The 13593-nt window shown below is 48.6% G+C and overlaps 1 protein-coding gene across 1 annotated transcript in view; it reads right to left on the bottom strand.

Annotated features, from left to right (window-relative positions):
• Positions 1–831: 831 nt before the first annotated feature.
• Positions 832–13593, bottom strand: part of ADRB2 (adrenoceptor beta 2) — a 33889-nt gene continuing 21127 nt past the window's right edge. The window contains exon 2 of the mRNA XM_005509445.3: positions 832–4033. Within this exon, the coding sequence (XP_005509502.1) occupies positions 3999–4033 (35 nt within the window). The 3' untranslated portion in view covers positions 832–3998. The remainder of the gene's footprint in view (positions 4034–13593) is intronic.

A 13593-nucleotide genomic window follows, 5' to 3' on the forward strand; every position in this document is an offset into this window, starting at 1 on the left:
GTCTGGAGGCAGTGGGGCTGTGTGTACTCTTGGCAAATAAGGTTCACAATTTATCCAGTCCCAAAACCCAGGGCTGACCCCAGAACTCAGTAAATCCAGATACAAAGTCTGGGAGATGGAGAATCAGGGCACTCCAGGCCCTCCAATATTTCCAATTGGGATGATTGTCTAATCACAAATTCTGTTGGAAATGTGCGGTTTTGATTATATTGTTGTTTGGGGACCAAATTCTTCTTTTGACAACTGCTTCCGAAAAGCTGTTGTGTCACTGCCACCCCGCCTGCATCACTGGGGAGAACAGCTGGGGAGCGAGAGGAGGAGCGGAGGAGCCTTCTGCTCTGTCACCAGTCTGGTGTTTGGGCACAGAACCAGCCCTTGGGACCACATGCTGCCACATGGGAGTCTCCACATTCCTCTGTTGCCATCCTGTGAAACCCTTGGGAGACTTAGGACCCTCTTTCATCTGTCTTTTTTTTCCTCCTCCTTGATTTCTCTGATCTCTCCCCCTCCTGCTCTGCTCCACAGCTCCCGCAGGACTGATACATACACAGGCTGCCTTGCTGCTGCTCAGCTCCTCTCTCGCCTTGTCCCACAGCCCCATTCCCAGTGCCCAGAGACATTGCAACCCGTTACCCATCAGCAAGCGTCATGGAGAGGCCCTGCAAGCTGCCCTGATGCACTCTGTGTTTTGATTTCCCCTGGCCGTTCTGCCTGCATTCAGCCTCTCCCAACAGCCCCCAACACCCACAGGCCTTTCTGCTCCCACCGTCCAGGTGCAGCCCCTTCCTCTGCCGCCGCTCGATAAACAGCATAAAAAAGAAGAGTGGGATGAGGAGGACTTTTCATTCTTTATTTGTAAGAACAATTTGTTCGGTGAGCAGAACAGAGCTCTCACAATCACAATGGTGCTCTGGCCAAGTGCTGCACACAAAGACCCCCCCCCAAGCAAGCGCTGCCTGTGGAGCATCACCCACCTCCACTGCTCAGCCTGGGCTTTGCTGAGATGGAGACATTGTTGTGTACTGTCCCCAGCAGTCGTTTGTTCCCCACATGATATGAGTGCTCATTGCTAACACTGATCTGCCTTCGGACACATCTCTGTGTCTGCACCTTTCCTGCACCCCACATGCTTTGCAATGAGGGGGAGAGCAGCTGCACAGCTGCTGGGGACACCGGGCATTGCCAGCGGTCCTGGCTGCTCCGCTGGTGGGTGCAGACCCCTGACAAACTGTGCATGGGACCCCTGACAAACTCTGCACGACCGAATTAACAAACAGGCTCATTCTATGCCTGACCATGAGAAAGAAGGACAGGGAGCAGCACCAATCAGGGAGCCAAAGAGATTCTTGGAGGAGGAAAGAGGAGCACAGATCAAGTGGCAGAGCCTGACCGGTACACAATGAGCAGCAAGTACCTGAAGAGCATCCCTAGGAATAATGGAATGAAGTTTTTGGAAGGAAATGCAGGTAGAATACTGATAGCAGGTCCTGACTTGGACTACAGGGCAATCTCCCAAAGGACAGCACAACAACCCTGGTGTTGGGGCATTTAAAAATAGACCCAGCACACCACTGCTAAATGTAATACATGGAACAAGCCTGAAGGGTCATACGCAAATGGATTTGCAATACATCTCTTCCAACTCTGCAAGGAAGCAATAAGCAGTAAGCAGGTCGCCACTTTTGGGCCATGCTGGCAAATCACCAGACCAAGTGTATCCCTTTCATTGACTGCAACCTGCTCTCACACGTGAGAGGATTTGTGAGAGAAAGAGCTACAATGATCCCATGTGTGTCTCTAACCTGAAAACTAATCCCAAGGGCAGTGTTTCTGTGACTAGAGCCATCCAGAAATCTTCTGAGGAACAGGTTTTCATTGGGAAATATTTCCATCCTGTGTGGTAGTACACAGGTCTGGACAAAGCCTTGGTGGGGCATCTCGGAGGGAAGGGTAAGGGAGAAACCAGGCTTTCCATAAAACAGGACACCTGACAACGAGTAGATGCTGCCACTGGGCCAGTATTATAGCAAAATGGGTAGAAATAGCAAAGGCTGAGCATGAACCATTACAGCACAGCTACAGGGTTATCTAGAGAGGCTCATGTCTGCTGGTCTCAAACTGGCGGTGCTAAATGGGTCTGCATGTGGATGTCTCTTCTGGACAGAGCAGAAAAGGCTGCCAGGTATTTAAACCTCTGTGTGCACACTGCTGGGAACTTGTTTGGCTGGAAATTTGACCTCTTGTGTGTGTCCAAAGCTGGGATGTACACATAGTAAGTTTGCTTCATTACAGCTGGGAACACACGACCTGGGCAAGCAACTTGCTCAGACACACATACCCTGCACAACACAGGTGCAAAGAAAATCTAGCTAGAGGGGCTCTGCAGAGCTTATGCAGCCCTACAGCTGTCCTACCGTCCTTCCCAACAAAGGTTTGCTCTGCCTCTTCTTAATTCTGGAAAGATCAAAGTTGCGCACTCAACCCAGGCAAAGTATTTCTGGTTTAACCGCAGCGGTTTCCTCCTGCCCCACGTGCACACGCCACGCGCACGGATCCAGCCCGCCCCAGCGCACACCGGCCCCACGTTCACTGCACACACACAGCACACGCTCCCTCCCTCCGTCCTCTCAGCTGCGGATGTTTGTGGGGAAGGTGCTGTTTTAGCAGCTTTGCATCAAGCAGCAAGAAAATAAATAAATAAATACAATTGCACATGAGGAATGGGGGTTTGCAGCTGGAAGCCCAAGAGAGAGGGTCTGAGATGGGGCTCCTGGCACAGTTTGGTACCGACACGTCTGCCCAAATCTCCAGGAGCAGCTCGGTGATCAGTGACCTGCAGCTGCCCAGCTGGGCACAATGGTCGGCGGGTGGGACACCATCTGCAACCAAGAAGTACACATTTTCCTGTTGGTTTTGAATCAGTTTTACCTAATATTTTCTGCCTGAGCCCGCTGTCACTCCCTCCATCTGTCTCTTTCTCTTCTTAATGAGTTTTTTACATGGCTGAGTGTGCAGCCGGCCAGCATGCTCATTTCCACAGCTACCGGAGAGGGACGGATGCTCTACAATATTTTGGGGCTCAAGTGTTAAAACTTGGCTTCCAAGTGTGGCTGGTCATGCCAGTGTGTGACTGCTTGCAAGTAAAAGGATTGCCACGTTCAAGCCTTTCTCCTGCCTGGAGTCCAGGCATTACAGTTTCAGATTTGTTGGCACATGGAGCAAACAAAAGTCCTGTTACATCTGTGCTGTGCAATGTCAGCCCCACCTAGCAACAGCTCTGCACTGGGCAGCACAGTTGAATACTGGGCAGGATTTGCCCTGTGCTATTATAATCTGCTTGTTTGTGAGGGTCTGGGTGCCACATGCAGTGCACGTAGGCCTAGAGAGAAAAAGAGGTAGACAGAGAAGACACCAGAAGGAGAAACAAGCACAGAATAAATCAAAGCAATCTTCCACGCTCCTTCTCTCTCAGTCCTGGTCAGGTTCCCATTCTGTCTGGAGCATGTCCCGCCGCTCCTCACCTGACCACAAGGCACGGACCTTGCCATGCCACTTCCAAACCAGCCACCGGAGATGGCCACGTGGTCCTGATACCCCCTTCCCTTTTTAAAGTGCTTTCCAAGGATGCTGTGCCAGGGAGACCCCTCTGCACCTTTTGTGATGATTCGGACGTTCCCCTCCTTCAGTTCACAGGGCTCCTGTAGCTTCTTTCCAGAGCCAGTCTCGTATGCAGTGACTCCTGCAAAGTGCCTCTCCTAGTGCCGGTCCCCCAGCTGTGTCCTCCGAGGCTAGCAGAGCCTTTCCTGGTCCTCTGGTCATCCTCCATCAGCTTCTCCTTCAGGTGATGCACGATGGGCTATGGGTTGGGATGAAGACATCTGCCAAGGCAATCACTTCCCACAGCATCCCCGGGCTCAGAGAAGCAAGGCCATGCTCCTAACTCGACCTCTTCAGAGCCCTCATGAGCTCAGGATGGTGAGGAAGAGAGGTCAGCCCCTTCAGCTCTCGACCATTCCTGGACACCCTGGGATCTCTGTGAGACAGAGAAGGAAAGAAAAAAGTGGTCAGTTTAGCATTGTAGAGATTGGGGTAGAGGAGGAATTCAGATGCGATGATTCTCCTGCAGTAGCTACCAAAAAGCAAAACTTCTTTGCGTGAAATAATTGGAATAAACAGATGCATCTCTACAGATACACTCAGGTCAGCTGTCCAGGAGACAACAACACATTTCCTTCTGGTTTTAATATCTGTGAATCTACAAAAGGGAAGAAACAGGGCATTTTCTTGATTGTCAGGAAACCTGAAGGACAGACATGTTAGATGGAAAAATGAGAAATCAATCTTGAGATAAAGGAACAAGTATGGGATATGCCTGTGCTTTCATTTAAGGTTATATTTTAATAAGTGCATGTCAAAGATTATGGGCTGTGCTTGTGCGGGAAGAAAGCAGCATTTAAAACCAGAAAATCAAAGCTCATATCTGTTCTTTGGGAACACAATGTCTCCCTCTGAGGAATCCTGGGTATCCAAAATGTAGTTGTATTTCTTGTGCAAGTCAAAGATGGAGTTCCAGCATGCGAGAGATGGTTTGCAGTGTCAGTTGCCAATGTCTCTTTAAAAAGACTGCTCACAACACACACAGCCCAACTCCGTGCTGCGCTTTATTTCCAAGGATGCTACTTTGCAGAAAAGAAGGAAGAAAAGTCTTCCCCCTCTTGTGTTTCCTCCTCCTAAAAACCCCCCTGGACCGCAATTCCTTCTGCTGGTGCAGGCTGTGCAGTGGGGTGTGGGCTGGGCTGGTGATCATTACCACCAAGCCAATGAGAAACTGATTCGCTAAATCAGCTGGATTTAGATGATCTGGACATGTTAATTGCTGCTGTACATGGTTAGTTCTGTACATGGATCACTGTGGGGTCTCAGAACCTGGGGGCATCACCACCGTAGCCCAGAAATCTTACGGATCAGAAGCTCTTTAGAAAATCCCTGAGATTTTCCACAAGGAATAACAGCAGCTCCACAACTCCAGCAGCTTTCACAGACAACAGCCCTACAGTCATTCAGCATGGCAGCGAGGACCGATGGTTTAACCAGGGAGGAACGCTATACCCAAATAAGAAGTAACAACAATGAAACCAGTAACTTTCTTCAATGTGGTATGCTAAGCATGCTGGAGTTTTTCCAGAATAAAACTAGAATCTCTGAGTGAAGCTTCTCTGCCCTTTTTCATCAGCTTGAAGCCAAAGGGCTCTTCTTTAGCTATCCTATAGATGGAGCTTGTAAGCTTACAAGGAAATCTGAACTGTGCTGTAAGCTTCCAGGGCAAAGCCAGTGCTATAGAGTTCAAATGGGAAGGAGGAGGGAATTCTCCAAACAAACTGCATGTCTGCATTGAGGAGACAAAGCCATGAAGCAGAGCAAGGTTATGTTTCTGATTCTGCATCCCTCAGCCACTGTGATTTAATTGCCTCCTTTCCTAATTGGAAAGAGCTTTGCTCTGCAATGGTGCTAGTATAGCCACCCTCATCCTTCACAGGCCAGTCCGGAGGTCCTGACTTAGCTCTTCCTAGGAACCCAAAAGAAGTCAATGTGTCTTCATATCTGGATATTTAATGACATGATTATTATAATAGTGACTTTCTGGTATTCCAAATCAAAGCCACGCATGAGAGTTTTGACAGGAGAGAGAAGTGCAATGTCCTCTTCCTGCTGCCTTACTGGATGAGCTTCACGTTCAAGCTCTGGTTTCTATGGCAATAGTCAGAGTTTTGCTTCATGACTGGTAAACTCTGCCTCTCCCCACCAGTAAACGCATAGGCTGCTAGTGAGAGCAAAACAGGTGGGAAAACTGGGGCCGTGCTCCCTTAGTTCTCATTTCATCTTCACGGGGCCACCTCCCAGCCAAGCGTGCGGACAGGGAGGAACCTCCGAGCTGCCACAGGTCCCAGGTTCAGCCTGGGCTGCTGAAACCCACGTCTGGAGCTCAGAGCAGACATCTGTCCCCATAGCTGTACAGTGTGGATGTGGGAACCATTTCATGCACCCGGCTGGGGTCCATCGGGGCTGGGAGCATGGAGAATGGTTTTATTTCTCCTGTTGATGATAGCTGTGGCTGGACCCTTGGATAAGAAGTAGAAAGGGAAGGACTGTGGTTCCCTGGTTTCTGAGGTTCTCCTGCTGCCTCCCACCTCTGCCAACATGGGGGAGGCTGAGAGATTGGTAAAGAATGGCCTCAGCTTTTTGAAAAAAAGCAAGAAAGTGTGAGCTTAGTTCCCTGGGACACCCGTGGCCCTGTCCTGCTCTGTGGCACCTCCAGGCTACCTGGTGGTTCACATGGACCTCATTTCAACTTGCTGGCTTTAAAGCCATTGCACCACACATGGCTGCATCTCACTGTGTTAAAACCGAGCCACTCAGAGCAAACGTGTGCTATTAAAAAAGAAAGTCACTTACGAACAATGAAGAGACTGGCCAGATGCCAGCAGAAGAGGGGTGTAAATCAGCTTGTCTCCACTGGTTTTAATGGAGCAAGGCTGACGCGCTCTGAGGCCACTGGGCTCTCCAGCTTCCCAAAGAGCAGCCACCAGAAATCCAGGCCCTCCTTGCCCAAGTGTCTTTAAACGGCAAGGTTGTTTGCAAGTGGAAATACCCACTTCTCGTCTTCTTTTGCTTAAATCTGCAGGCTGAAGGCAGAGCAGAGCAGAGAGGCCAGCACCCCTTTAACAACCAGACTTTCATGTCTAGCTCTTAGGAGACAAGGTGGGAAAACGTAGAGAAGCAAGCGAGCAAGGATCAACACCCTGCATGCTGCCAGTACAGAACACCTACACCAACTGCTGGTGCCCTCTCAGAGGAGAAGAGCGCAGCCAGCATTCCCACCTCTCCTCCAGCCCTTAGCACCAGTTGAAAGGGTAGGTCCTCCACATGCCCTGTCATCTAGGACCACCCGTTCCTCAAGACATGAAGATACCACTGCCTTGCTCTCCATCATCATCAGCAACACAAGCCAAATGGTCAGATTCATCTCCATATGACTCTCCTGGAACAGGCTATGGGACTGATCACTTTACAGAAGAGCATTGGTTTATTCTTGTTTCACCAATGACCTACTATACGGAGTTCTTCAAGACCCAAACTGTAGTGAAGGTGCAGCTCATTTGCACCAGCATAATGATAGTGAAATCCATGGAGTTGTTCTCCATTGTCACCACAGTATCCAGAGCAAACCCTGGCCTACTGTTCAGCAACACAGTGCTGAGCCCAAGTACTTTTGCTCTTGTTCCGGTGTAAATCAGCAGCAACATTCTGAAGTCAAGGGAGCCTAACTTTCCTTTACACTGCCATTACAGCGCTGACGTCAGTGGGGTGATTTCAGATTTATGCTAGTGTCATTGAGAAAGGAATTAGACCTAATGATTTACACCACTGTAAAACGAATGTGCAAGGAGAACTGGGTTTGCAGCACACAGTCCCGTCCAGACACTGATGGAAGACAGGGCCAGCAACCCAAATAACGGCGTAATCTGAAGAATCCTTATTTATGGTCTTAAAATGTGTGCGCGCACGTAGGAAGGAGGTTTGGAAGATGGCAATTAAAATAAACAGCAGATCACTTCCCCTAAACATCTGCCTCATAAAAGCAGAAAATCAGATGTTGCCCTGGAACGCATGCTATTTGCTGCTTCGAGTAACACAGAGGGAGCACAGCTTGCCTGACCTCTTCCAACGCTTCCTCTGCCCTGAGATCTGAATTCCTCGGGGTTCACAAGTCAAAATATAATATTCAAAACAGAAGTCAGCTGAAGAAACCTCGCAGCCTCTGTTCCCGCCCGGTGCCTGTTCACCTGTGGGAGGTCTGGATTTGCTCACCAGACAAACATCATCATGAGAGGACGGACCACCCGTATCCCACAAAGAAAGCGATGTGTGAAGACAGGCTACACACATTCATCTTGCTATCTATGTAGACAGCTGAACATCACTAATTTACATTCCTTTATTTTGTTTCAGTACAGCCCTAGAAGAGGAGGAACACTAATGATGAGATCACTTTTGGTCATTGGTCATAATACACACCAGGATCAACAGCAGCCATTCTGCAGGGTGAAGATTTGATGAGAAAGTAAAAATGACCCTTTCAATCAATGGGAATTGACTATTGCTCACACGGTCACAGTGGGACTTTGAAATGCCTCCTAAGGGACATTTCCCGGGGGGTCAAGGAAGGGATGAAGATGGAAAAAATTCCCTCTTTGGCCCTAAACTGCAAGTTGCCAGTGGATTGTTCTAGTCATTTTCCAAGTGTTATTTGAAATCTTAGATTTGCTTCACTTAATTTGAGGCATCTGAGCTAGAGAAATGGACATCCTCAGACCGACGTAGCTATCTGCAGGGCAGCTGAGCAGATATTCCCCAAAGCATCAATGGGATTGGGGGGGGAACAAGGGCAGAACAAAACAGGGTTTCACTCTACAGCCTCCGTGCACTCCAGGCAAAGACAGCCTTGCATTGCACAGTTTCTGCATCTATTAATAAACGGGGGTCTTCCAACCTAGTAAAGATTGGCAGAGGTTGTGTACAGATTCTCCCCTCTTTCCTTTCCTGCCTCTTCAATCTCTCATTGGAAACTCTTGGTGTCTTATCATGTTTCAGCAACCTGTCATCTACCATTTGCCAACAATTCTTTCTATAATCTTCAAGTAGCACATATTAAAAGTACAGGGTGTAAAAAGAATCCTAGAGTACAACAATGTTAAATGAACCACCAGTTACTTCTTCACAGATCCAGGTAAAAAAAGAACCAGTTAATGTGTGCTAAGAAGCCGGGGTGTAACATAAAGGCACAAGGAACACCAAAATGTACCGATCCCAGACTTAGGCTACTTCATGACCATACTTACTTAAGAAATGAAAAAATCACATCTCAGCCTTTTCAGTTTGCTGTAACTCAAACCTGTGCTTTAGGCATCTCTGTACTTGGCTGTACGAGGTGATCTCTGGGTGACACACAGCGATGCTGCTTGTTTTATTGCAGGGCTCTGACACAGCATCTTTCCTCCAGAGTTCATCCACAACTCCGAGGTACAAGTCACAGCCTTGGGAATGCCTGTCAGCGCCTCTCAACACCTTATGACGTACCCATCAGCTCAGGGGTGGTATTTCTTCCCTGTCATTCTCCCACTAGTTTGTGCTTGTTTTATATCCCTTCCCCATGAGCTCTCCTGTGGGCAGGGATCCAGCAGCCAATGCAACAAAGCCAAACTTTAACACAATTCCCAGTTAGTGTCAGTTCTCACCACATGTCCAACCTGCTACCCACTAGCCAGGCACCAATTTAACTCCATACCTCCACTTGTTGGTTGTGGTATCAAACTCCTCTGAAGTCCTAAGTCCTCTTTGTCTTTAATCACCAGCTGAAGAACACAGATCTCCCACCACCAGGATATCTGGCAGGCTCTTGGTGATGATCATCGGCTCTTAAATTGATGCAGATGGCAGTCCCATCACTAAATCCTAAATCTGGATCTTCATTTACTTTGCTGAGAAATAATGTCCTAAGCAAATTTTAGGGTTGAAGGACTTCTCCTTTTCCTGACAGAGGATCATCAAAGTAGCTCTGGAAAGCAGCCAGAATGGGAACAGCTGCAAAGCAACAGGCTATTAAAAGCTGTCTCATTTCTCTCTCATTTGCTTGCCCCAGCTTTTCTGAGGGGCTTGTTTGTTTCTTCCTCTTCTTCTGTTTTTTTTTTTTTTTTTCTTGTTAATTTTTGGGAAGTAGGAAGGACTTTATTTGCTTTGCCTTTTTTTAATCATTGAGCAGATTGGAGGTGGTTCCCAACAGAGCAACGATTATCTTTGAAACTATTACTCTGAACTGTAAAATCCTGCAGTCCCCCAGTGGGGAATCTTGACTGTTGGAGAGCTGGGAGCCTTGTGTAATGCTTTACTGGGGTTTTATGGGTTTTGGCAAATAATTTTTTTCCTTCTTGTGTTTTTTCTGACAATAGAGAAATGTGCTAGGGCATGTGCTGCTATTGTGCACTCAACTCTTTGCAGGTGATAAGACTTTATCTAAGTGTTGCAGCTGTGACTATCAGGGCAAGTGGGAGGACTGTAGAAAGGGAAGATGCTTTCTGAAGCCTTGATGGAAGCGGTTTACTCTGAAATGTGAGCTACTGCATGTGCACATGATGCAAGTGTAAAATATCCTGCATGTGGGATCTCACTATGCTCTCGAGGTACAGAAACACAGTTTCATGGCTACATGAAAAACCACATCCTTTCAATGCCCTGCAAATCTGAAATTATGAGGGATGAGTGTGCTGTTATAACCCATCCTGGCTGCTCATGGCTTGGACTGGTGTACTCTTCACTAGGTAAAAAACCTTCTGGATAGCCAGGCCCAAAGAGTTGTGGTCTCTCAATGACTCCAGTGAGATCTTTCCAGGAACAGCCTTTAATAGTGAGACCCCTGAGCTGGAAGACAGGTATGGGGAGCAGACTGAAGAATAATCCAAGGGGAAATGGTAGGTGACCTGTGACACCACTCAGACGCACACAAGCCAGAAGGGATCCACCCAGGTGTTCTGAGGGAGCTGGTGGAGGTGCTCACCAAGCCACTTTCAATTATTTGTGAGCAGTCTTGGCTAATCAAGGAGGTCCCAGTTGACTGAAAGTTGGCAAATGTGACACCCAAATACAAGGGCTGGAAGGAGGATCTGGGGAATTACAGGCCTGTCAGTCTGACCTTGGTGCCGGGAAGGTCATGGAACAGATCATCCTGAGGATGGGATTATGAAAGACAGGTCCTGCTTGACCAACCTGATCTCCTATGACAAGGTGACCTGCTTAGTGGATGAGGGAAATGCTGTGGATGCTGTGTACCTGGACATTAGTAAAGCCTTTGACACTGTATCCCCCAGCATTCTCCTGGAGAAGCTGCAGCTCGTGGCTTGGATGGGTGTACTCCCAATTCAGAGACCCAATCCACAACCATTGACCCAGCTGGAGATAAGGGAATGAGGAAGAAGGTCAAAATCCCTGCTTCTCATTCACTGGCTAACATCCAAACCAGCTGTCCTGTGGTTGCTTGGAGCACAGAATCTCTCTTTTTAGAGAAATTTGGTGCATTTTCTACATGTATACACACATAACTCACAGACAGCTACCCAGACTGTTCTAACCTAAATTCTGCCTCCTTGAACCGAGCATTTCCAGGATGGCTGTCAGCCTGGAACAAGGTAGAACTCAGGCCAGCTGAAACTGGGCATTACCGTCTCCCCCTTTGGAAACACAGAGACTCGGCGTTCTCATTTGCACTTTGCTGTGAGCTTTTGTGATGCTGCTGATGTTCCCTCGAGACACTTCCTGGGAGGACAAGGCAGCAAGAGAGTGCGAGACACAGCGGACATCCTCCCTCCATCTCTCACGTGCAGCTCTGCGCTGTCTCTCCCGCAGGCACTGTTCCCACGTGAGGATCCAGTGTGGATGATCTCTGATCCCAAGGGCACAAGAGGAACGGCCTCGGATGTGGGAAATGGTTTACAACTGAGTCCTTTATCCTCAGGCAGCCTATGAACCCCACACTAGCCCCAGGGGCTAGGCAGAGTGCAGGGAGGTTGAACAAGAGCCTTCCACCACAATTACTATAATTGCTGTGCCCTGCTGAGCATCCACATGCTGGGAGCTGGTGGGCACTGGGGTTTCCTTTCCTGCTGGGAAGGAGCAGAGCCTGGTGGAGACTCGCTGGAGAAGGACATGGGTGGTTTGTGTCCATCACACTGCAATGCTCCTGCCTCTCAGCCTGTCCCCACACTGCTCTTTCTCCTGCCTCAACTAAAGCCAGAGTGTGATGTGCATTGGGCACTGACACCATGAGATGCTGGAAAGGGCCTGAAGTGAGGCCAGATGGAGGAAATGACTCTTGTGACCCTCCTCGAGAAGAAAGGAGGTGCTCCTGCCTGCAGGTGTGGCACTGTGGTCCCACTGGCAGCCAGGAGGCAGGAGGAATGGAAGGCATTAGCCTGTTCATGTCAACAGAAAACCACTGTTTCCCTCATTTTCAAAATGGCGCATTTCGTCCACTCATCTTGAAGCAGTTGGGAATCAAGTTATATCTCTCCCACCCAGCAGATCATGGGTTAGGATCTGACCAGGGTTGCTTAGTGAGCCAAAGCCACTAGTATCCAGGTCTGGTTTCCAAACCGCCAATCTTTAGCCAACTCTCCGCACAGTTCTGACATCCCCTGGCAAACATGTGAGCTAACACTAATGCTAGTTTATGATTAACATGACTAATGAGGTAATGCAGATACTAGTTTAGACTCAGAGACATGGTGGAAGCCATTTCAGCACAAATAAAATTCTTTATTCAAATAAATCCCTTCCTTTCCCTTAGAAGAAGATATTCTCCAGAACTGCGTAGTACCCACCTGTTTGACTTCTTGTCATTGGGATGTAGCAAAGAGGACGAGGGGCAGGACAGGAGCTGTGAGAGGTGATCATGGGAGAAATTCAGATCTTGCAATTTCAAATCATTCCATCACGTTACACAAATTCATATTTGGTGAGAGGATTCAGGCCATGGAACATCTCAAAAGCAGCTGTTCCTAAATATGACTTTGGGGATATATTTTTGTTTTTAAGCATCACAGATTGAGAAGGAAAGAGGAAGAAATCACCAGTTTCTGTTCTGTTCCCATCCTGCTGGTGGGGAACCTCACCCAGAGGTGTGGAAACATTTCCGGGGCTGCTAAGGACAGATCGGGTTTGTTCAGGGGCTCAGGGTGCCTTTTAGCCTGATGAAATGGAAGCTTCTCTGATGTACGGGAATCAAAGTAGAAAGAGAAACTGGTGAAATGTTAACGCTGCAGCAGGGCAGGAAACGCTCTCTTCTCTCAGGAGTGGTTACGGTGCTCGTAAAGGTCAGGGTTTCTTTTTTAGAACCTCAGGTTTTGACAACATTTGATGTGGTGAGGCATTGCTTCTGCCACGTGGAAGTAAGAGATATGCTGGTGCCCCTTGGGGTAGTCGGTGGCAGCCTGAAGACTTGAAGCTGGCACGAACGTTAATGGCTCAGAAGGGAGCAGGCAACGAGAACAGGGGAAAGCAAACAAAAGAGGGAGAAGAAAGAAAAGCCACAGGTTTTTAAGTTTTTCTAATCCAGACTTAGGGGGCCCGTACAGTTTGCCAACACTAGGGGAAAGGCCGTTACATAAATGTGATTCAGCACAAAGAAACCATCTGGAGACAGGGAGTTGTTCTCCACCCGTGGCAGCAGTGGCTCTGACTAACAGAGTGCGGAAACAACACAAACGCAGTATAAACAGCGTGGCCACCCTCCTCACAGCCCTTCTCCATAGCCGTGCTGCACAGTGACTGTCCCACGGGACACGGTGGCTCTGGGGAAGGTGGAGGTGGCATCAATGCTCCCTGAGCTGGCACCCTCCCTGTGCGCATCCCGAACCCGCACGGGCACAGCACACAGCAGCTCTCCCCCATGCCAGGGGCTACCAGCCTGTTTTCTCCACAGCAGCACTTTCTCACCTCTGTTTGCTAAGACTACAGAAAGCCTGGAGCCTCCTGAGCAGCAAT

The sequence above is a fragment of the Columba livia genome, chromosome 14 (genome assembly GCF_036013475.1).
Source record: "Columba livia isolate bColLiv1 breed racing homer chromosome 14, bColLiv1.pat.W.v2, whole genome shotgun sequence".
NCBI lineage: Eukaryota > Metazoa > Chordata > Aves > Columbiformes > Columbidae > Columba > Columba livia.